The 24,886-nt window shown below is 37.6% G+C and overlaps 1 protein-coding gene across 1 annotated transcript; it reads right to left on the reverse strand.

The window, feature by feature from the left end:
* Positions 1 to 7: 7 nt before the first annotated feature.
* Positions 8 to 24,813, reverse strand: si:dkeyp-19e1.3 (USP6 N-terminal-like protein). The gene is made up of 14 exons (XM_055031885.1): positions 24,706 to 24,813; positions 12,457 to 12,530; positions 11,901 to 11,986; positions 10,681 to 10,720; positions 10,509 to 10,589; positions 10,066 to 10,173; positions 9,843 to 9,952; positions 7,512 to 7,560; positions 4,963 to 5,083; positions 4,518 to 4,612; positions 4,308 to 4,373; positions 4,100 to 4,199; positions 3,593 to 3,745; positions 8 to 2,827 (listed from the first exon to the last, which is right to left on the reverse strand). Exons 2-14 carry the CDS (start codon positions 12,520 to 12,522, stop codon positions 1,440 to 1,442), a joined length of 2,463 nt encoding a protein of 820 aa, XP_054887860.1. The 5' UTR covers positions 12,523 to 12,530; positions 24,706 to 24,813; the 3' UTR covers positions 8 to 1,439.
* Between the last annotated feature and the right edge of the window lie 73 nt (positions 24,814 to 24,886).

A 24,886-nucleotide genomic window follows, 5' to 3' on the forward strand; every position in this document is an offset into this window, starting at 1 on the left:
AGACATATATAGTTAATCTCTTTATAAAACTCAAGTAGTTGCATAAATGCAGGTATGCTTTGGTCTTAGCCTCAGTTATCAAGACAAAATTCCTTAAATGAGCAGTGATGTGTAATATGTGATGACATTCAACAACAAAGCTTCAATACTGTTATGCCAAACATACATGTAATGAATGCCAAAAACAGTACTTCATAGTGAGGCAATGCAGACACAGACCAGAGTCTTAAGCAGAAGACTTTGATAGGAAAACAAAGCTGCAACAGCCGCTCAGTGTCAAAAAGGAAAATACTGACTTTTGGACCCAAAACTTTATATTTGACTACGCTTAGCCCTCCCAGATCTGTTTTGGCTCAGCCTCCATGTTCAAAGATTACTTTTTCTATTTAAATAAATAAATGACACAAACTACACCTTTTTTCCTTTGAATTACACACTGAACTCTCCCATGTCACCTGATTCAAACTCGCTTTCTAAAAATTAACATAACACTGACTGGCAACAAAAAAGCCTAACTTTGTGGGGTGTGTTTTGTTTTCTGACCACTAGATGGAGCCATCTTCAAACGTCATCTCCAGAAAAAACAACGGCCTGTGCCAATATAATACATTAGGTCTTCAACGTTAATATATACATGAACATATACATAGTATATCCTTGCTGTAAAAACATATATAACTGAAAAAGCTTTCACCACCCTAACCCCCAAAAATGAGTTGTGTAACATCTTATTTCTAAACGAACGAGAGAGTACCCACTGCAACCTCCCAGGGAAAGAATCTGAAATGGCATAATGTTTAAAATACTTTTGTCTGTATTTACATTTGTCATTTATTGCACCGTCTTTGCTCCTGCTGATGTTTACAACTTTAAGGAAATTGTAGTTTTATTAGCACTCCATGAGAACACTCTGGTTTAGTTGAAAGCCCACGTTAAGCTACACTAGGCTAATGACATTTTCTCAGTTTAACCAATGGAAGATTTGTGAGCCTGCTCACACTTTACTATAAACACCAGCTGAATACTTTGACTGTACTGATGGTCTTAACTGGTAGCCCTTTTGTTAGAGTTGTTGTACTGAGTACTCCATGTTAAGATTAAGACACCTCTTTGGAACAACATTAACCTAGCGAGAACTGGAAGAATGGTGATATGTACAGCTGTGATGAGATCATTACTCTCCTGTTCAAAAGGAAAACCAAATGCTTTCTTATGACTAACTGAGGAGCAGTCACACTTCTTGACATAAGTACTAAATACAAGTTTGGCAATCCATTAGAAACATGGTACAATTTTCACAGATGTGGATACAATAGCTGGACATGAAAACTGCTATGTCACACATGCACGCAGGGATATTTGTCAAACATTGGAACTACTGGCCCTTTTACCTTTACAACAGCTTTGAAAATCAATTAGATGAATTATCAACTGCCCAATCAAAAAGTCACTGATTTGGGAAGCTTTTGTCCAACAGGAGGCGTCCTACAGAAGTTTGGGCTGGACTGTACCCCTGCCATACCCACTGGTGACTGTCCTGAGGACCTGGAGTGAGCTGGGGGAGATCCTGTGTATAGCAAAGGTGCAGGGAAGGCAGAATGGTCTCTGGGGGCTCTGGAGAAATTCTTAGAGTAAACAGGTGATGAGGACCTGTTTGGGTCTGAGCAGAGGGTAGAGGTGCACTGAAATGGGGTAAGTTTGTCTGCAAAGCTGGGTGGTGGAGGAGGGATGATGGAATCATCTACCCAGCTGGTGTCTCCTTTATATTCTGGCTCTTGAGGCAACTTAGGGAGGACACACATCACAGGGGGGAGGAGAGACGGGGAAGGAGGAATGAAGAGAGGGGGTGGGGGAACGGGGAAGAAGGTAGGGTCATAGGCTCTGTCAGTAGCATGGGTGGAGTTGCTGTGCATGTGGGGGAATTCCTCAGGAGTAGAGGCAAGCAGTCTTTCCACAAAGCGATCATCGTCATCAGCTTCAGAGAGATTATCATACTGAGATGTGTTGGAGGGCCTCCTGTCACCCATGGACCCAGGAACATAAAGGGAAACTGGGAACTTTGTTGGTTTTGAGGGTGGGACTCTGGGAGATGATGAGGAGGATGATGTGTGGACAAAATGAGAGGAAGATTTTGTAGGAGAAGTATTTTTATTTGTGAAGTTGTGTGGGGAAGGTTTTGGACTTGGTTTCGGTGATGGCTTCAGTGGAACGACCAGCGGTGAAGCTGAACGAGGGGAAGGGGAGCGACGATGCAGGTCTGGATGGCAGGGGGATTCCCGGCCCAGAGACCTCCGGTCAATCTGCTCAGGGTAAAACAAAGGTGGAGGTGGTAGGTCAGGAAGATCCATGAATTCGTCCTCCATTTGCATAGTCGCAGCATCCGAAGGAGAGGGTTCATAGGGGGGAGGCCAATCCATGGACTCTACATCAGTTGTCTGGGTCTCATGTTTTCTATACTCTTGGCAAACCTCTGTGGATGAAGTTTTCATATCTCTACCCGAACCTATGGCAATTGATGGTTTATTTTCTTTTGGAGGTACTGGAGGTAATTTACAATGCCTCAGGGAAGAAGGTGTTCCCTGTGTGCTGACAGTTACTGCAGAAATTGAAAATGTGTTTGCTCCAGAGAGGCTCATTGAATTCTGGAGTTCAGAGGGAGAAGGAATCCGAGGATTGGTGGTTGCATCTGTTTTCGGGGTCTCCATTATAGGCTTGCTGTTGGTCTGCAGGTTTATTTTGATCTCCGGATGCAATTTAGGCTGCAGCGGCACAAGAACAACTGGTCTCTCCTGACCCAGAGGCTTCTTTGGGAGCTCATCTGACTTAGCTAAAAAAAAAAGAGACAACAGGCATTAGAAGGAAACAGAAAAAAATACAGTGCTTCTTGAGTGTCATATTTTGTCACATTATCTTCAGTGTACTTTTAATAGGTATTTTATTGGCTAGAGCAATATTTCCACTAGTTGCAAAGTGGAAATAAAAACATACATGGTTTTCAAAATGTTTGCATATTAAAATATGAAAATTCAGTGATGCATTTTTATTAACCATATTTTATCTTGATACACCTAAATGAAATCCAGTGCAAGCAAATACCCTCAGAAGTCTCAGAAGTACATAGAGTCCTGTGAAGGCCTCAGTGGTTATTTGGGGAACATTTATTGAACAACATGTCAGAGGACTGTTCAGTCCATTTTTTGAAAATCAAGAGTATGGGGACACTACAAGCCCACTATAACATGGCTGTCCAACAAACCTGACAGGCCGGGAAACCAGATCATTAAGCAGAGAATCAGCCAAGAGGCTCATGGGAACTCTGGAGGAGATCCAGAGATGAGGTGAAAGAATTAAGTTTCACGGCAATCCACAAGGTCAACAAACACTGAATAATTTTCTAGATAAATAGATCGGCAGGTATAGTACTGTGGCAGAATTTTACTTATTTATTTATTTCACTTTCTGATATTAATTTAGAAATGTCTTATCTTTTCTGTAACTTCACAACAGCCAAAGGAGCACAGCTAATCAGAGTTTGTCAAACAAAGTGATGCACGAGACTTTAGAACATGAAGACAATGAAACACTGTTTTACCTGGAGGAGGTTGATCCAACTTTTTACTGCGCAGCTCTGACATCGCCGTCTGTAGATGTTCTACCACCAGATCATCCAGCAGGAGGAACGAATCCGGCAGCTGCTCCTGGAGAAACTCCCTCAAGTCCTCTAGCTGGAGCTTCATGAGGTGTTCTGATTAAACACAAGATATTGATGTAAAAATAGCTAAATTAATCTATCTAATAATGTTTTATTCCTAGTGTGGGGTAAATTAAAGAAAAAAAATGCTTGTTGACAAATCAACTATCTATTTAAATGGAACAAATCAACCAATACGGTGAGAAAATGCTCATCTGTGCACCCAATGAAAAGTCTGCTTTTGATTCTTCTCCATAGCACCTTGAGTTATGCAAGGAAGCTTGCATTGTAAGCCACACAGTAACACTCAGAAATCAGACAAGATGCTGTTAAGCCCAGATACAGCAGTAACTCCCTCAGCACAGCACATAAAGACAAAGACAAAATATACATGAGCTTCTCACTCACTTTTGTGTAACTTGAGGATTGTATAAGCCATGGCGGTTAGTATCTTCTCTCCTTCCAATATGTAGATGTCCCATAAGCGGAGGGTGAGGGTGAATGGCGTCTGTTACGGAAACAGCAGAGTGAAAAAAATGGAATAGGTGATAAAAAACAACAGCAACAATTCAGATGGTTCATGTTTGAAAAGCTGAAAAAACATCCAAATACTGACTCTGTCAATAAAACACTGGAGAAACCATTTGGTGGAGTAAATCCCTGTCGTCATCTGCTCCTTGTCCTGAGGGGATACAAATCAACGTGAAACCGAGTCTCAGAGCAAATGTTCTAACAGAACTTGTTATAAATCTCAGTTTTCAAACCAGCTGAACATCATTATGGAGCCACTGAGATTAAACATCAGTCAGATACGCATGCAACTCACCAGGTGTTTCTTCAGCTTAGGCAGCATTCTGGAGAGGATGAGTTCATGATGAGTCTGGAAACGGTGCAACTTGGGAAATCCAGGAATGAAAAATCCTACAAGATGGGGAAAAAAATTGACTGTAAGTGATAATACGGCGTGCAGTGATGACCGCAGCATTAACACTGCTGTGAAAAGGTATTTCCTACAAAACATTTCTTTAGTTTTTGATTTTTTTTAACACTCAAATGCTTAAATCAAACACACTTTTCCACCAGACAAACGTAACCTGAATAAAAATGTGCAGTTTTCACATGAAGATCAATTCTTTAATCTGTAAATTAAAGAAATCTGCATTGTGGGTGACTTGACCACTGCCAAAGATAGTTAAAAAGAGAGAAAGAAAAAAAAAAAACATTGGACAGGCTTTCATTTGTGTTCATCTGTGTCTTCTCATTATTGTTACCATGCATGGAGTGCTTGCTGTCAGTAAGGAGCTGGGATAAAGCCCAGAAGGCATCTTCCTCGTTTAGATACATGAGTAGAATTGCAGCGATCTGACTCATCCCCTGGCAGTAGCTAACCTCCTGGGACAAAAACAGCAGAACAAAGTGTTTAAGTCAAACAGAGTGGACAATTGAGAGCGACTCATTATAATTTAATAAAGCACACTTATAAAGGTCAAAATATAGCAGAAAGCACCTTAAAGTCTGAAGTAACTGTATAAACAAGCTGAATAGCCCTACTTAATTTTTAAACGACAATTTACAGTGAACATTTTCAAATATTTACAGTCATACACATGCAGTCTCAGTATTATTGTTTCCCTGTTGAATTACCACTGAGCTTACATCGGAATGATTCACTGATTTACATGAAACAAGCCCTTGGCATTGGCAAACACAGTCACTCACATGGTATCTGTCCATATTAAGGAGGATTTGCTCTGCAGATAGAAATAGAAGCCCAAAATGTATCCTTTCAAGGCCAAACGGTAAGTATAATTAGGGTTAAAGAGAGGTTAAACTGCACATTCCCTACATTTTTCTCTACCAGCACATATGTGCAAAAGTCAAACATCCTCCTCTCTATTTTGCCTTTCCTTTTTCTCTCTTAGCTCTCCCACTGACCCAATTTCTTTTGAGCATTGTGTGAGAAGAGTGGGACAGGGAGGAAAAAAGGAGCAACGCATGCCCATTTCCTCTGGCTCATGCACCTCTACCACAGAGGAACTGATGAAAAATCCCCCATCAGAAAAACAGTCCTGGGTGTGGGGTAGTATTTACACTGCTAGGTAGACAACAACCGTCTTTATCTAGACAAATGTTAACTAGATCGTCTTAAACACGGGAGGACATTTCTGAACAAGTATTAGATGCAGAAATATGAGGGTCTTAAAGTGGATACAAGAACTGTTCAGCCTGATAGGCTTTATAAATAGGAACAGCTGTTACATAATTTCTTGTGAATCTAATAATAGCTGAATTTACTGGTAGAATATTTCTTCTGTCTCATGAAAATATACAGTGTTCAGATCTTATAGAATAATCTGTAAATGGATGAGATGAAATAAACTTTTAGCCCTTACAGATTAGAATAAATTTGAAACCCAAGGCTTGTTGGAGTACCATATTGTCACACTGAGAATTGTAGAGAAGTCAAATCTTTAATTTGAGTTATCTTATTCAGTTGGGGGGAGGGAAAAAGTTAAAAAATAAGTGTTTTATTACTTAATAAAAGTCTTAATAAAGTCTTAATAAAAACCATACATCTCTGAATGGAGTGGGATCGTTCAGCTGAGTTTGAAATAGTATAAACAGAGTTGATCGCTTGTTTACATGGTCCAAACGGTTCACGTTCACAGACAGGCTGAGGTTTGTTAAGACCTAAGTAGTGGGAACACAGTGGCTAAAAGAAAGAAATCAGGCCATATTTCTACACCAAAAGGAAATAGAAATCTGTGGATTACGCATGAGTTTAAATCAAACTATATCTATAAAAAATACTTCAATTTCTTTGAAAGACATTGTGAAGGGAATTTATATTTGTGGCACCAGGAAATTTGTTAAACCCCACACATAGAATTAGTTTTTTTTTTTCTATTTTTTGTTTTAATTTGTGATCATGGTACGCCTGTAAAATTTTATTTATCTCAAGGCTTTACACATCTTAGGAGAGGCATCGGAGAAAAGTTATCAAACTCTATGCCTGTGTAAAATCATCTCATTACCAGAGATGGGAAGATATTTAATGCTAGAGCAAAGAGAGAAAAGAAAAAACTGTAAAATGGTAAATGATCTGTACTGTAAAATGTCAATACTGTAAACATACTACCTGCACAATTATCCTGTTTCTGGCTAAGTGCCACACAAACGAGAAAAACAAGCTGCAAGAATGTATGACTGCAGAGTTACAATTACCAAGTGGTAATTATTACTATATTTATTATATTTATATATAAATATATATAAATAAATATATATTTCATTATATATTTATTTTTCATCAGAGAGAAATCATTCAAAAAGATTTCCTTCTTCTTTTTAATATTGATAATGGCAGGATATTGATTTTATAGAAATACAGTAATTGAGTTTACAAAGACAAATTAGGATGGTGAACATTATTGATCGTATGTTTGGTTAGAAGCATAGATTATTTATTTGAGAAGATTTTTTCTTTGAAAATGAAAACAAGAGCAATGTCATTATAATCTCATTTCAGATGAATCGCAGATGAATAGTTGCTGGTGGTTGAACTGGTCAATTCTGATGGAGCAGATTCAGGCTTAACCACACTCATAAATAAAAGCTCCAAATACAGAGCAAGAACAAATGGGTCTATAATGCTTAGACAGCTCTACCGAAACTGAAAAGACACCAATGCCACTGACGGACTTGTGGTTGGTGCTCCACTGATGTGTTACTTTCAAATGCAAGGCAAATGCATGCAAAAAAAAAAACTCTTGTTGCATAACACTGGGTTTGCACATATAGATAGTAATAAAACACTTACCGTGTTGTAGACAGAGTAAGCGGCCAGTACGTGAAACAGAGCCTGCTGTCTGGAGAGGGAACAGAAAAAAATAAAAAAATAAAATAATCTGTTTAAACAAGGATGTGGCTCCAGAGACATAACCATGAGAGCAGTGAAAACTCACAGAAATATTGTGAGACTGTTTTAAGTGCTCTCTATGTTAATGTTCGCATGTCTTTCATATTACATATATAAATGTATGTTTGTTCATGTTACTACTACTGCTGCTTGTGTGTTCTTATATTCACAAGTTCAGGTGCTTTTGGTGACGAGCAATTTTCAAGTCTTGCAACACATTCTCATCTGAATTTGGGTCTGGACTCTGACCACTGCTATGCAGCTCTGGCTCTGTGTGTTGGGTTGTTGTTCTACTGGCTGTTGAGTTTCCCACTAAAGTCATTACATTTTCAGCCTCTCGTTGAATTTTTTTTTCCCCCAGATATTGCCCTGCACATATTCATCCTCAAATCTTCTCCCCTAGTTGTAGAAAAGTATTTCTACAGCATGATGCTGCCACCACCACCACAACGATCTTATCTGTGGGGATTTTAGAGTATGTTCAGATAATTTTTTTTCAGCCAAACACAACATTTTGAGTGCAGGGCAAAATGTTCTGCTTTGGTCTCCTCTATCTAGAACAACTTCTACCACATGTTTGTTATTTTTATCCATTCAGTTTCTCAGAACCTGGAAACAGAACTTTTTATGGTTTTCTGTCAATAGCGCATTTCTTCTCACCACTTGTCCATCAAGAACAGCTTTGTGGAAACCACAAGTAATAGTTCTTGTCCTGTCAACAGATTCTCCCACATGAGCTATGGATCTCTCCAGCCCTTCCTCAGCTAGCTGGGCCTCCTATCTGCTTCTTTGATTAATCTTCCTGCCCTGCCTATCAGTATAGGTGGATAAGTCATGCCTTGGTAGGTTTGCAGTTGTGCCATCCTCTTTATTTACAGACAATGGATTGAATGGTTCTTTGTCACATTTTTAAAGATTGGGATTTTGCTTTATAACCTCAGCAAACTTCCCTACAACTTCATCACTGACCTGCATGGTGTGACCTGTCTAATGAGACGTATTGGTCTCATTATATTAAGACTAAAAAAAAACATTGGGCTCTTTTTCATAAATAGGTGATAGTGCAGGAGGCTATGTTTTTTCCAGGGATGCTTGAATAAAGGAAGTTGAACATGGCATTTCCTTTTACATTCCAATTATATTATACTTTTTCTTCCCCTTAAAATCTTAATCAAACAAACTGAGGATTGTGATTGATGTTTAAAAACGAGGAAACAATGAGAGGTCTAAACAATTTTTGCAAAACTCTACAATCTTGAATCTTCAACCAAGCCTTTCTGACTCAAGCATTTTGTGGTGTGCATCTGTCGGATTACATCTCGAGACTCAAAAGCTTTAGACAGTCGGCACAAAGCACCCATTGTTTGCACATGTGAATGTGTTTGCGAGTGAGGGCAGAGGGGGGCATTAAGAATAACATAATGCAAATGTAAAGAGGATGTTTCCCCTGTAGGCCTCAGTGACAAATACATGTCCAGTGTCAGCGACAGGAAAGGAGCTTTAAATAGCTGTCAGTGTCTCAGTGTCTGTGAGACAGCTGTTGACTCGTAGGGAAGGAGTGGGTAGTAAGGCAGGATGAAACAGTGTTTTGGCCTCTTTTGGACTTAGCAGCTTTGAATTCAAGGGGAAGTACATTACAAAGGAAAAGATGAGCGCACTCTTCTATGATCAGTGATACAAAAAGTGGCTTTTGCAACTGCCTCTAATTTTTAACAAAAAATAATGATAACAGAAAAATATAAAGTTTTGATTAGGTCTTTTAATTGGTATGAAATCTGTCACTGTTTGCTGCCGGGGTATTTTTGCACATGTGCCTTTGTAGCGGTGCACATTCTGTGTGAGCGACGTTTCCTGTGGGGCTTTGTGCACTGACAGGAAGGCTAATAAAATGCTGAGAGAAGGAAACCACCACTCTGGGTTTTTTTTATAACTGTGTAGTGTGCTTTATAGTTTAGGCCAGAGGTCACACCCTGCAGGAATCCCACTTGGGGCAAATCAAAAAACATGTGAGATGTCAGAAAAAAAACAATACACAGCAGCTTACACGGAAACAAAAGGAAGTCCTAAAAGTTTTTCATCAATATTTACATAAAATACCCAAAATATTATGTCAAAACTAATACTATGTACAAGTAGATGTTTGGATTAAGCCAAAAAGTTAAAATGATACAAAAATGCTGTAAACAAAAAGGGAATGATAACAGAAAACTGAAATGCAAATGAAGATCTCACTTCACTCCGAAGCGGTCCATGAACATGATGTGGTTCCTGAATGTTCTGTTGACGTCCAGGTCTATCTGCTTGATCTCTGTTGAGAAGTTTCGGGCCTGCTGCTTCATTTTCTGGACCACAGAAGATTTTTCCACAATACCATCCATCAGTTGTTAAAATCCAAACTTTCTTGAAAGTGTAGTTAAACACTACCGACTATTGTCCTTGTAATAATAATTAATACCTCATATTTTCCCGGATTGTCTCCTTTGACTCTTTCGACCTCCAAAAGTAGGGCCCACGCTTGGCCTCTCAGCTGCAGAGGAATGCCTTTATACACATGCTTCGCCAGCTGAAATACACAAGATATAACAATATGTAATCAATCTTCACCACAACAATCACAGGAGAAAGGCGCAGATACATGTATAATCCAAATCTCAAAGGTTAAGAACTTTTGCTTGTAGTCATATTTCTTTTTTGGCTGACCACAGAAATCAGGGGGAAAAAATGGTGGTGGTGAATGCGTGGTAAATAAGAAAATGAGCAATGCTTTAAAAGGTAATGGAAAATAGATTATAAAAAGGCATGGAAATTAAACATCCCATAGCAGAATGAAAAAAATAGAAGCAGCAAAGATGCTAAATTGAGATGGCACGCTGGTGTCTCGTGGGAGCCGCTCTTAACCTTTTCACTGTTCTTGTATTTGTCCCATGTCTTCACCATCTTCAGCCATTTCTTCACTCGCTTCAACTCCTGTTGCTTTTGCTGAAAAGGCAAAGCATAGAACATCATAAGTGCCCAATGCTTGAGTGAGAGGGCAAAAATGTACTACATGAGCAATAAAGGAAATCCCTACCTTCTCTTCGAGTGCAGTGGGTGTCGGCAGTTCTTCCTCGCTGGAGCAGAAATACATGCGTATCAGTGATGCAGTTATTCACTTTAAATAGTTACGATGAAGTGAAAAATTCAAAAAACAAAGTTATATGAAAAAAAAAACAGATGCTATGGTCAGGAGTTTAGATACACTCTTCATACACAAGAATTTTGTGATTATAGTGATGCATTTGAATTATTATTATTTTTTTTTTGGACATTAATGATATACCTGGGTTTTTTTTTTTTAATGAATTGCTTAAGTTTAAATTTAGCATTAACTTTAATCTACAAACTGGACTAAATTAAACAAACAATGAAAAAAATGTCAAATATGTTAATAGATCACTGATAATGTAAGGTTAAAAGTCTTACATAGCAAATTTTACATTGACCAAATTCTTTTTGTACAAATCAACAAATAATAAAATTCTGATTGGTAAAGTTATCACTATCTAGCTTTCCATTGCATAACCAGCTTTGATTTTTCTTTGGGATCAATATCCTGTTTGTTGACCAAGATTTCTCTGTCTGGCTGCTAATGTGGGAGAAAGTTGAAGAAATTAAAGCTAGCTCCAGCATTTCATTTTACTTCGTCCAGCACTTCAGAACAAGTTGCATAAAAATATCCCTACGGCCGAATGCTACCACCACCATGACTGACACGTGGTGTTCCTGAGATCGACAGCCTCACCTCAAATCCTAAACATAATTTTTACCTTCCGTCAAATATCGTGTTTGTCATTTTCTTTTCTGACCAAGGTTCGATGTGGTTAACTGCAAGTTTCAATTAATCTTGATGGCAGCTAAAATCCAATCAGAATTTTGCTAAGAGTTACAAAATTGGTTGTATTTTGGTTATTTTATTTTGTAATTTTTTTACAAAATTCATGTGGTTTCACTGCAAAAAACTAAGAGATGTTTAACCAAATTCCTGGGCAGATATGTACATGCATGCATGCATATTTTGTCTTGTGTGGGGATAATTTTTAACCTTCTGATCATACGAAATTCCGGTTTTTTTGGGTTTTTTTAAACTCCTGAATGTTGTTAGTTGCGTAATCGTTCCCCAGGAAAAGCAACAATTCCAAGTCCGTAAGAGCCGGAAAGCAGCTAAATTTATACTATGAGACAGAAACATCTCACTCATGGATTTCACATTATGAAATAAAATGACAACAACCCAATTTTGAAGTTACTCACTGCAGGAAGCCGAAGCGGTCAGTGACTTTATAGATGCTATAGTCAGCGTCCTCCCATGGATTAATGCTGACACCCTCTTGCCTGCCCTAAAAAAAAACAAAACACATGTAGTAAAATTGAGAAGATTAGGACATGCTGTTTTGTTACTAAATTTTTACTTTTAACCCATTTTATTCCATCTTGAGGATTATATACAAGGAAAGCAATCTGAAACAAATTTGCCTTTTTTTATAAACTGCACTAAAGTTTAGGGATTCATTGTAAATTCTAATCCTGGTGAAGACGGTTGACATAAAGCCTAATATTTTTGAGATTCTAAAGAAAATCCAGCCATTAAATTTGAAGACTGACATCATATCATTGCGATTCAATATGAAGTGGTTAGTGATTTCATTGTCACTTTAAAAGAAACCTCATTTGTAATTTCCTAGTGAAATATGTTCCAATGTCAATTTATAAACCACACATCCAAATGCATCAATTGTTCACAATGTACAAAAGATAAAATTGTAGGTGATCCTTATCATAAGACACCATGAGATGGACATCAACTTACCTTGTCATATTTACTGATAATTTCTGCCCGTTCTTCTGCTATCAACGCATCTATATCCTTCTTCATGTCAAAATCTAGAAGCAGGCAGAAAAACGAATTCTCAGTTAATGCAATTGACATCCAAATATGATGTTAATCCAAATATGATTTTTCTTATAGAGCAAACTTAATTGTTTTCAGAAGCCATTTTGATATTAGTTCAAGTACATGGAATAATCTACAAAAAGGTGTATAGCATGATGAATATAGCCAATAAAATTCATATATTATCATGCTGTGCTCTTTATACACTACTGATGGATAATATCTTTTGGAGGTATTGTCACTATTATATATCTATTTATTATCAGGAAGCACTTGACGCCTACTGAATTAGCTTCAGATCTGACGACCACACCACTAACAAAGAAACTGCCTTTGGTTCAGCTTGAACAAAAGAATATGGAACAAAAACCCACACTTAACTTTCACAGAGGGCGAACAGAAACAACAATTAGAATGTATTATTAACTGGTATCTCCAATTAATTATAATTCATAAATTATGAATTCATCATTTTGACTCAGTTATGAATAAAACAAAATTCCAAATAAACTAATATAAATTTAAAAGTGTGCAAAGTACAGCATGTGTCCTTTGAAACAATAACTTTGTACACTAAAGGCTGTGCTACAGGACCACAAGATCTTCACCAACGACATCTTGGGTGAACATTCAACTTCCAGCTGATACATTATCTTGTGCTTTCCAAAAGTATTATAATTCTTTTTTTTTTCTTTGTCACAAGCTTCTGTGTATTATGTCAGCATTTCATCTGGCAGGCCAACACAAAGTAATGAATAATTGTAAAAAAGATACACGCTTTTTTCTTTTGAAAGCATGACATTTGAAAAACATGCATTTACAATCAACTGTCTTGATTCTGAGACTCCTAAATAAAATGTAGTGTGTTTCGTGCATGTCAGACTTTGGCAGTTATGTTTTTATTTTTTATTTGTGATGTATATCTTAAAAACATTGTAGCCCTTCTCCTCTGCTTCCCATTTCCTGTAGTACTTTGCGTGAAATCACAGTGAAATAGTTTGCCATTTGTGACAAAATGTGAAAATGGTCAAGGTGCATGTGTGCTTGTGAATGATACAGTACCTACAGTCTTGAAGTGTGAAGGGATAAACTCTGAACATCAGATTGTTGGTTGAACAGTTTCTGATATCAAGAATGCACACTAGTTTTTCAAAAGAATGTTGATGTGTTTGGTCATGATAACAGACATTTAGGAATCATTATGTCTCGATTTTGATATGGTTACTAAAGTAGAAGATAATGTCCTGTTTGAAAAGTTTTAAAAGCAGTTCCTTTTGTAAACTGTCAACGTTTTATCTTATTTATCTTACATGTGTATAAACCGAATAATTTAATCTGTTACAACAGAGTAATTTACCATGTGAAATATTTCTAAACAGGTTTTCAACCCTGTTTCCCCTCTTTGCAGAAGTATGGTGTAAAACTGCAAAGCAATCTTCCAAAGTTTCATCATACTGTTACGAGCTCGAGCAGCTTTTAGGAAGCAGTGCTTAAATTTACTTGAAACAAATAGAGAAACTGTGCCCATAGTAACCAATGACTTTACAGAGAATGTAAGGATCTGATAGCAACTATTCATGCAAGGTGTGAAATAGAATGACCTGTCAGTTCACACACATTAGTTCACACACACACACACACGCACACAGTAACACTAATGTTAATTCACACATCCCATTATATGCAACAAACACTGGCAAGATTATGAAGAAAGATAAAGCCATAGCACAAACATAAATAAATATTAAAATACAAACAAAACATCCTTCTTTATTATTTTTTTAATTTATTTAATCTGAAGTCTGGCCTCACTCTCTCTGTAGCTTTCCATGACTGTGTGCTTCAGTAAAGTGGTTTCAGAGTGAGAGTGGCCTTGTGGTTTATTTAGTCAATCAGGATTTAAAAGTTATGTTTGGATAAGAAAAACACAAATTCTTTCCCATGCCTCCAAAACATATTGGAAGATAAAAGAGCTAGATGAGCATGTAGAGTATTGGACATTCTTCCTCTTTTTACTGCAACAACTATAGATGATAAAGAATCAGCTAAAGAACGTCCACCGACGCTGATACTCATTTTAGGAAGCAAAAAGAAGAAGAAAAAAAAACTATGTGCAGAAAACCTATTTTCTACATCGGCAGTAAAACACCAAATCCATGTAAGCAGAAATTACAGCTAATCAGATATACTTTAGAACTCTTGCTAACTTTGTGGGGGAGAATGGTGTTTGTTTTAGAGAATGATATAAAGTCTAAAAATGAGTGCATGACAACTATACCCTGAGGAACACTGTTAATGACGCTTGATCGAGGCAAACATCATGCAGTGTGCGCCATGCCAAAAGGCGGCAGATGGGAAAACAGTTGTTTCCTCAAATAATAACCTTTTCTTTTACACCGACATGGTTCAAGGCCTTTTTTGTTTTAATTTGAAAAAACTTAAAATGCGACAGAAATCCCAAAAACAAGACAAACGCGCTTTTGTCAAAAATTGGTGTAGTTTTTCTTATAATTTGTTGTTTACATACAACTATACCATGCTGTCAGTACTGTTAGTTTTCAGCTGTTGAGAGGAAGAGCTAAAATATAGCATCTCACTATTGTAAGCATTGTTTTTGGTTTTTCTTAAACAACACCTTTTTCAAAGCTGCAATTCTCTGTTGTTAAAACATCAGAGTCTTTTTCTCTTGATAGGTGGTCATGCTAAAATTTATCAGATGCACTAAGCTGCTTTATGTTTTTTCCTTTTCTTACATCTTCCCTTTTCATGTTTATGTCAGCTCTGATTCTCAGAGTTTCAGTATACCTTCAGGGGTCTGTGAACCCTGAAAACAGTCAGAGGTGATACCACCGACCTGACAATAACCTCGTCTATTTTGAGAGACTCAGCTGAACAGTAAAGTGTTAAAAAAAAACAACCCAAAAGACATTTTCCTAGGTTTTTATATTCATTTGTTATGCTGCAACACATGAACAGCATGTTTAAGCAAAGTTACACCCTAATACGTGATTCAGCTACTAATTAAGCTCCTTTTTATTGATGCCAACTAGATAAATGACCATAAAAGGTCTGCTGTTTCTTTTGTTGTTGTTTTTTTCACTTAGGTAGTGGACGCTCACTTCCTGTGCTGAGTCTCCTGAATGCTGATACTATTGTGTTAGGAAAAAAGGAAACCAGCGTCTGCCACTCCTTCAATAACAGGTTTGGTAAGAACAATAATGGGACAACAAACTGGGTAATCCTACTGGTAAAGCCTTTCTCTGGTCAATGGCAGACTTTGTTTTTAAAACACAAGTTATGGTCACTTCACATGAAATTTACCAAACATATATTAGAAAAGATGAAACAAACAAATGAAAGCAAATGGTCGACAGAAAGCCGAGAGGTTCACAGACTTGGGGTCGAGGGGCAACAAATACCGAACCACCAGGAGGATGGGGTGTCTAAAGCAAAATAGTATAGATATGGGACAGACTGTTTGAATGCTAATAGATAATAAACATACAATGAAAGAAAGGGGTTTTTTTCACAGAGCAAACATTTTGCCAGCTTGTTTGTTGACAGGACAAGCTGCTTTGAGCCTCATGCTGTTGTGATATCATTTCCTGTTATGACATAGAGCTCTATACTGAGCTTGCGTATATAAGCTCTCAGTGCCTCGTTGCAACCACAAACAGCTTGCAAAGCATTCTGAATCACACTGAGCTAATCACAGGGCTGTAGGAAGAGGGGCGGCAGTCAAGACTTCCTTTACCAATTTATCAACAAAATTTCCTCTCCATGTTTTCCACACTGCACATTAAAAGCATCACGAAAATAAAAAATCAGTTGGTGAAAACATGGGTGGGCAAAATAAATGAGATAAAAATACATTTAATGGAGAACAAAATTGTAATTAGTTATCTTGTCCAACAGAAAACTTATTTTGTAAACCAACTTAAATGCAAAACACATCACTAGCTATCTTGAATAAAAATGATGTGCTTTTTCTGGTCATATTTTAACTTTTTTGTCATCTGTCTTTTGGTCTTTAATCAGTCTTAATCTGTATGGAATCCGATTTGAGGATGAGGATTATACAACAGCACAAGAAGAATGAAAGCCTGAGATTAGAAAGAGTCTGGAAACCATCAGAAAACTGTGGGGCTATGGAAAAACTCAGCACAAGAGCTGCGCTGTACAGTAAGGTGTGTGTATATTCATGCGTGTTCAGTGTGTGCTTTAGAGGACGAAACCTTAAACCTGCAACCCAAAACAAACTCAGGCTGTGGTGAAGACAGAAGGATGTTAATCTCATGTGACTCTTCTTTACCAAGTACAGTAGGTAATTGTGGCATTAAAACCTCAAAAGATTGGTTTATGGATTAACAAATTCAGATTAAATTTTAATTTAGGCTGCTTGACTAGCACTCAAAAGCTAACCCCAAAATGTTGATTGCATGACTCGGAGGAGGGCAGATGCTTAGGACTTCTTACCACAGGATGAGTAGAAAATTGTACAGGAGCCAAAGAACACTGACTCAGACCAAACAAGCTGCGGATATGGAGTCAGATGACACACAAACTCCTATTGGATGATTCTCTTATCTCTATAATACAATCGGCATAATCTGTGACTAATGTTAACTCACTTGGGGATGACAACTTTAAGCACATATGAGGACACCCTTAATGGCTTTTGATTTCATAACACGTAAAATGTTTTGTGTTATCTAAAAATTACAAATAAACAGGGACAAGAAAAAAGCTGTTTTGATTAATTAAGAAAAAAAGCTATCCAGGTTTAAGAAGTAATTAATTTTCACAGGTCCAGATTGGGTTGGAAAACGTTCGCTCCACCTGGGTTTATTGCACTTTTTACGCCGGTTAGTATAGAACCCGTTCATATTATTAAGAAATAAAACTGCCTTCCAATACAGCGTATGGTTTTATCCGCATCATGACATTAGCTTAATGCCGAGCTTCATGGTGGTAAAGACCACTCAAATCATTCCATTTGAAAGAAGTAAACTAACAAGCTGCCCCATGACTTCAATTTCCACATGAAGCGGTTTCTGGTCCCAGATGGGTTCAGAGCTCTAGATTTGTAATGGGAGTCAGACGTACAAAGTGTCCATTAAAGTGTGCTTGTGTTCAGCCCAAACCAAAAATAAAAGAGAGGAGAGCGCTAGGATCACAGGGAGGTGACGTTTCTATTTTGAGCAAATAGTAAAGAAATGTAGGTAATGGAGTTCCTATCCATGGTCCGTTTAATTTCACACTTACTCTCACAATCAAGGCCATCCTTCCCACATTTTTTGTTGAATTGTCTTTAACCACATGAACATATTCTGGCATTTTACAAGATCTACGTAATTAAAAGGAAGCCCCTTCAAAAACCATAAATTACCAAGTCACCCCACAGCAAATCAAAGCAAGCTCTCACAGGATGTTCAGCAGCTGTCTCTTTCTTTAGAGGAGGGTTTGGAATAAGATTCTCAGAAACAGCATAGTCTACAGTGTGCTGTTTCTGAGACTATTCTTTAAGCTCAATATGCTTAAAGAACATATTGGGGCAAAGTATTTGTGCTATTGAAAATTTTATTTAATGTCACAACCACAAACTAAGATATATCATATTATATTCAGATTTTATGTGATAAGCGAACAGAAAGGGTTCCAAAACTGCATCCTAAGCTTTGAACATCTCACAGTGCAATGTTAAATAGTTCTCTGCAAACTGAAAAGAGGATAGCAGTCCATTTAAACTAACTGGAAATAAGCAAAAATGAGGCTTATGGTAACTCTGGAGGAGCTTCAGAAATACAGAGATCTGGTAGGGGACTCTACTGACAGTAAGTGATGCACACCCCAGAGCTTCCCGTTATGGATTACTGCCTAGTAGAGACCTGTAAAAAGCTAATTTTTCATTTTGTAACAAGCAATGTAGAATAAATATATAGAACAACATGCTTTGAACAGGTAAAAACTGTCCCCCACTGTGAAACATGGCATTTGCGGAATCATGCTATTAGGGTGTTTAATTGTTTTGAAGAAAAATGGTTAGCCTAGAACATGATTAAAAAATAAAAAATCTTAAAATAGTAAAAACTCACGCCAACATCTTATTTGACAAAACTAAAACCATTATAAGTTGCATAAAAAGCATTAAAGTTTGCTCTTTTTTCCATTTGTATGATGGTTGATGACTGCGCGATAAACATTTAGTGGAAAAGCAACTCTACCGTCAGCCTTCTTCAGACAAAACAATCGAACCCTTTCCCGAACAGACATGTTTTTTCTCAGTGACAGCGAAGACCTGTTTGATTTACCCCTGGGTTCCTCAAAGTACTTTCTCCTACAGTCTGTTGACTCACAACAAAGCAGAACAAACGGAACATGAACTTAATCTTCTTTCTACAAAAACTGAAGCAAACTATGCTACAATGGAAAATAGAAGTTGATGTTTAAAAATGCAATTATAATCCTATGTTGGACCAATGACATAAAATGCTACTTCTGGGAATTTTTAGAGAATACCACAGTACATGGGATGTGGAGTCTTCCTGTACAGTTTATGCATAGAAAATAGAAAGAACATGTGAACTATGCAGACATCCAGAGCAAGGCAACTTGGGTATGGCACAGGATTCAAAATAACTGTGTCCCCAAGGGGGTTTCTGGCCAGCCTGATCCTGTATTCCTATTTTCCCAATGCCTTTTTGACTTAAATAGCTCACAAAACAAAAATTACCCAGTAATAATACCTACATTCAAGTACCAAAACCCTCTTTTGTTTACATTAGCAAAGGGGAAAAAACATGCTGGAGGCAGAGGAAGTTGGGTTACCCCACCTGACCCCACCTTAAAGCAGTTTCCAGTTGAAGAAAATGAAAGCGGGGGAGTCTATTTATAATAACAGAAAGGTTAAGATGTTTGATTATAATGGGCACATCGGGGAAGGCCTTAGTTTCTGGAGCAGCAGGACGTTTGGAAAGCGTGGTATGAAGAGGACAGAAATGTCAAGGGAACAGTATACATAAACACACAAAACCACCGGACCCTCCTGGGAAAGCCACATTCTCATAACTGGATCTTCATACTTGCATGAATGCAGCCATAACATAAGCATTGAGACTAAAAGAAAAAACGTTTATCCAATTAATACAAGAAGTACACGATGTGCTTTATTTGCAACATCAATCACATTTTGTTGTATTGCTTTTTTCAAAGTGCTTTTTTATTTACAGACAAACTGTTCTTTTCAGAACTGATTTAATATTAAATTTTTTAATAAATCACACATTATGAAATAAAGTTAATATTCTATGTGCATAAAAAAATCAAAGTGGAATAACAGTGCAACTTTTACACATGGGAAAAATGATTCAATAAATCCCAAAGTGAACACTTTATCTACCCAACTACAGTCAAATTAAACAACTCTTGCATTAAAGGCCAAATATAAATGGCAAACAATCAGCAGTTTTTGTGTTTTTGGCTAGAATTTATGTTTAACAGAACAAAAGCAGACATCTGAAGTACTTGCAAAGGAAACAGCCGTGGATGGGAGGGAATGTGTAGCTTCCTTAACAACAGAAGGAGATTGGGTATTTGGAGCAAAAACTAAGTCAAAGTGGCATGTAAAAAAGAGACAAAGTGACCTGACATAATCATGACATGAAGGGGAAATTCCAAGATAACCAATTATAGGAATGCCAAAGAATGCTCAGTCTACTACTATCATTCCATGGAGCTATCACTCATTTCTTAAGAGATGGTAACAACTCGCACTCTAAAACATTGTGACATTAACAACACCAGTGATAAGTAGCTGGGAATAGCTTTAGGTAATGGAAACCAAAGAATCACGGGACAAATTTACTCTGTTCTGTACGAGGCAGGCCAACTTATTGCAATGCAGAATGACCAGTAAACATGGCTAGGAGAATTCTAAGTAGGGAACACAGCAGATATGTGAAAAAAAGTTGCTCTGATCAAAAAAGGTCAAAATGTGATAGTTTTAGCACACATTCAAAAAACTATGAGCAGCAGAAAATAAACACTACGTACTCCTTCAAGCATAAGGAGAAAAAAATAAGCTTTCTGCAGGACAATGACCAGTAGCAAACGGGGAAAGTCACAGTTGGATGGTTCAGACCCAAGCACCTTCACGTCTCAGAGGGATCAAAAGTTCACTACTAAATCAAGTTGAGAATTTGGTGCAAAACTTAAAATTTTATTGTTGAATTTGCAAAGAAGAATGTTTAAAGATTTGGTCAAAGACATCCCCAAAAGATCGGCACCCAACTGCAATAAAAGCTGATTTTGGAATACAAATCCACAACGTCATTTTCTGATTTCTCTGGGCAGAAAACAGCTTCATATTTTCTCTCTTATGCACCACTTTGTGTCAGAAAATAAACTGAAGATTGTGATTGCAATGTGACAAAAAATTCCAACGGGTATAAAGGCTTTTTGCAAAGCACCATGAATTTTGATGACTCTTAAAGACCTTTGCCTGCATTGAGCTGGCATGTCTTCCTTTTGGCAAGCACGAAGTCCGCTTTCAGCAAACCAACCCAATAATGAAAAAGTGCAGATTCACAGCAGAGACTTTAATCAGCAGAACTCATGATAAAATGTAAGCCTGACGTACTGTTCAACACTCTCAGTACAAAGGAGTTGCAAAATGAAGTTTTATGCTGACACTGGAAAAACATATTTTTAGTAAAATGCCGAATAATGAAGATACTGCCTAGTAACAAGAAATATTGACAGATCAGAGTTGATGAAATATTAATTTTCATGGAGTAACACATGCAAATTTAATCTAGAGAAGATTAAGCAGGTGTGAGTTTGACTGTTTGTCTCTAAGAGGAAATCCTGTAATAGACCGTGTGGTCCAGCATATGTTAATAGTTATTTTCTAGTGTGTAGAAAAGACCCGAGTCCATTTTAAAACATCTGAAAATTCTGAAAATTTTCAGTCACAAAGCAAGAATAATGCCTGTTTTTCTAGATGGCTTAAAGCGTCACTATTTGGTGCATTTTGGGAGACTGGTACATTTGTAGCCCTTTGACGTCCATCATAAAGCCTCCATTCAAGCGGAGAAAAAGGCTATTGTTGCCTTCCTCGTGAAATAATATTATCACATGTGAATACAATGTATGCTACTGACTGAAGAAAAAAGAAGAAAAAGAAGAAAAAAAATATGTATATCTATTTCTACTGACTCGTTATTAGTTAACTTAAATATAACTTAATTAAAATGGACTTCTGGTTCTTGCTTCCACAGCAGCTTTCTGTGCTTAAATGCTTTTACACAAAGTTGATTTTGACTAAGAATGATAAAACTTTAATCATAAATTCTAGATTGAAACACAAGTTTGATAAACAGCCTAATATTGCCAGAGGCTTATTCAAGCAAAAATAAGATCACATGCTCTCCCTCGCATGTGACTTCAGCTGGTAAAAGAGAGGTTTGTCAGATTGTTGTCTAACAAGAAGATTTTATACTTCTTGAAGTCACACAGCTCTATTCCAGCTCAAAGCTAAAGGTTTTCAGTAGATTTTAAGAAGAAAGAAAACTAAACTTTGAATGCTTAACTGCTTTTTTGTTGTTGTCAGCGACTAAAGAGATATTCAGTGAACAAGTGACTCACAACCACTAAGCACTTTTCTCCCAAAACAGTTCTGACCCAACAAGACATGGACTTCACAAGAGCCCTGATGGTGTGCTGTAGAATCTGGCACCAAGATGTTAGCTGCAAATCTTTTAAGTCCTGCAAGTTGTGACGCGAGACAGTCTTGGATCGGATTTGTTCATCCAGCCCATCTCACATATACTTGACTGGATTAAGATTTGTGGAATCTGGAGGCCAAGTAAACAAAACTTCTAGTTTCTGAACCCTTTTTTTTTTTTTTTTTTTTTTTGCTTTGAGGCAGAATAGACCACTGTGTATGTGCCACTAGACATCAACAGTTGCTAGTTCATTCAAGGTGACACCTCAAAATACCAAACTGCTAAGGCATCTTATGGCAAATTTGTGCCGACGTCCAACACATATTTCATCTGTGACACTCAGAATCAACCATGCCAAGTTCCAATCCACACATCATGTGGATCCCTGATGCTGGATTCATTCGTGAAAAATCATTTCTGTGCAGAACATGGCTGGCTTGAATGGTTGAAGAGTTTCTATACATTTGAAAATAACCATGTGATATTAAGATTTTAAATTCACCCATTCATCTTAAAACAGTTTCACTTCATTAAGTTGGCAAAAAAAAAAAGCTCATGGCTAACAAACTGTCTGACTGAATTTATGCTGAGAATGGCTCAAATCTGCGGGGGTTGAAATTTGATCAGAGTGGGACAATGTGTTACAAACAATCTTTGTCATTCTCTTTTTGCGGAAACATGACTGAGTGATCTCTCTCTAAGCAGCAACATATCTTTGACCGTTTCTCTCCCGTAGCCATGTCAACAAGAATTTAGCCATTTAGCAGACCGTAAACGTCTCATATCCGCTCTGGGTTGACTTTCTACGCCTTGAACCCTGGAAAACCTTCATCCTTGTAAGTATTTACTAGTTTGGAAGACACTTAGACTTTATGTTTTTTCTTTGGTTGATAAAAACCAAAGAAAACAATAACTTCGAGTATTGCATTAAGACTGGCTAGTCATGTATTTTTCTTTCTGTCTCAGTTACAGAAACGTTTTGAGTGTAGTATTGAAGCTGCAGTATGCAACTTTTATTTTTTTTTTTTAAATATGGTTTTTACACATTTGTTAAAACTGTCACAATGTCGTGACAATATGAGACAGGTAATCTGAAAAAATAATTCTGCTCCCCTGTTTTCTCCCAGTCAATGACAGTAATACACCAATCAAAGCGAGGAGGAGGGTCGTAGTGGTGCCAATCATTCTTGTGTACACACTGCTCACATCCTCCCACTTGCTCTCAGCATGGTCACTAATGAAGGCATACAAACAGTTTTCCTGTTATGGAAAGTTGTTTCTCCACCATTAGTACATTGAGTAACACCTCCATGACAGAGCTAATATCTTCCTCCTGGCTCATTTGCTCTAACTGGTTGTTTTTGACCAGAAACTGCATTTCTGCTGAAGGCAATAGAAGCACTGCGAAGAAGCTTGATATTTTCCATAATATTGGTCTCATACTTTCATAGTAGCAAGAAAGTACTTTAACAAATATGTAAAAATCTTAATTTTCTAGTAGAAGTTACATACTGCAGCTTTAAGATGTATATTTCTGGTTACTGATTATTTAAGGAAGTTGCTACCTAATGTGGCAAATTAGGGAGGAAAATTACATTTACTCCAATATAAAACACTGTCTTGATAAAAGCAATATTTGGAACTTTCAGAGTCTTGTTGACGGGAGTAGAAATGTATTTAGAAACTACAAATGGAAAGCTTAAACAGTTACAATAGACTGTAAAAGACAACATGCATGTGATGATAAAGGAAAGCTGCATCCTGATGGAGACCCTTCACCCAGACTGTAGCCTCCCCCACACCACATTTAACACTCTGAGATGGCCTGCTTTACCCTTTCAAACAAGACCACACATGGCATGTGACACTCACCAGTCACTGGCCTACTTCTGATTGCTGGAGAATCTGTCTCTGTAATCCTTCTTATTCAGCTAGCATGTCTACTTTTGGTATTTAATCTATGTGAAGATGAGAAGTTGTGCGTCCTGATTTCACTTTACTCAGAGCAGTGGCTATTGACTGAGTTTTGAGACTAACGTGCCAACATACGGCCTACACATTTATTTTCTTTTCTCACCACAGTGAACTCGGTATTTTGACCTGCTGGAAAGCCCAAACAGAGTGTTGCAGAATCAGAAATTCCCCACAGACAAGTCCTTATTCATAGCCCCTACCACAGAGAGAACATTACGGTATCCGTCTACACTTACACTCAAAAGTAACAGTTTATAGGGGAAAAAAATAATAATTCTAATTAGATTGACGAGCGATCAGTCGCCGCATTCTCTCTAAACTGATTTCTTCACTTGTTTGGAAATAACTGAGCAAACACGACAGGTTCACATTAGGAAATCAGTCTTGTGAGCTCTCCAACGGCGCTTCTGGCTCCAACAATTTCAAAACTTACAACGTGCAAACATCCGCCGTCGCCACTGCTTACCTTTTGGGGTGACTTTTCCTCTGCTCGTCTGTGCCTACAAGAAGAAACTAAATCTTCTATTCTCATTCTCTTCCTCGCTGTCGAAGGGGAGCCGACCACGCAGATGCTGTCGCGGAGATAAAAGCGTCTCTCCCCTCCGCCCCAGGCTCTTGTGTGCGGACAAGCTTCGCTGAAATCGACG

Source organism: Poeciliopsis prolifica, unplaced genomic scaffold (genome assembly GCF_027474105.1).
Source record: "Poeciliopsis prolifica strain line A6 unplaced genomic scaffold, Auburn_PproV2 SCAFFOLD001, whole genome shotgun sequence".
Classification (NCBI taxonomy): Eukaryota; Metazoa; Chordata; class Actinopteri; order Cyprinodontiformes; family Poeciliidae; genus Poeciliopsis; species Poeciliopsis prolifica.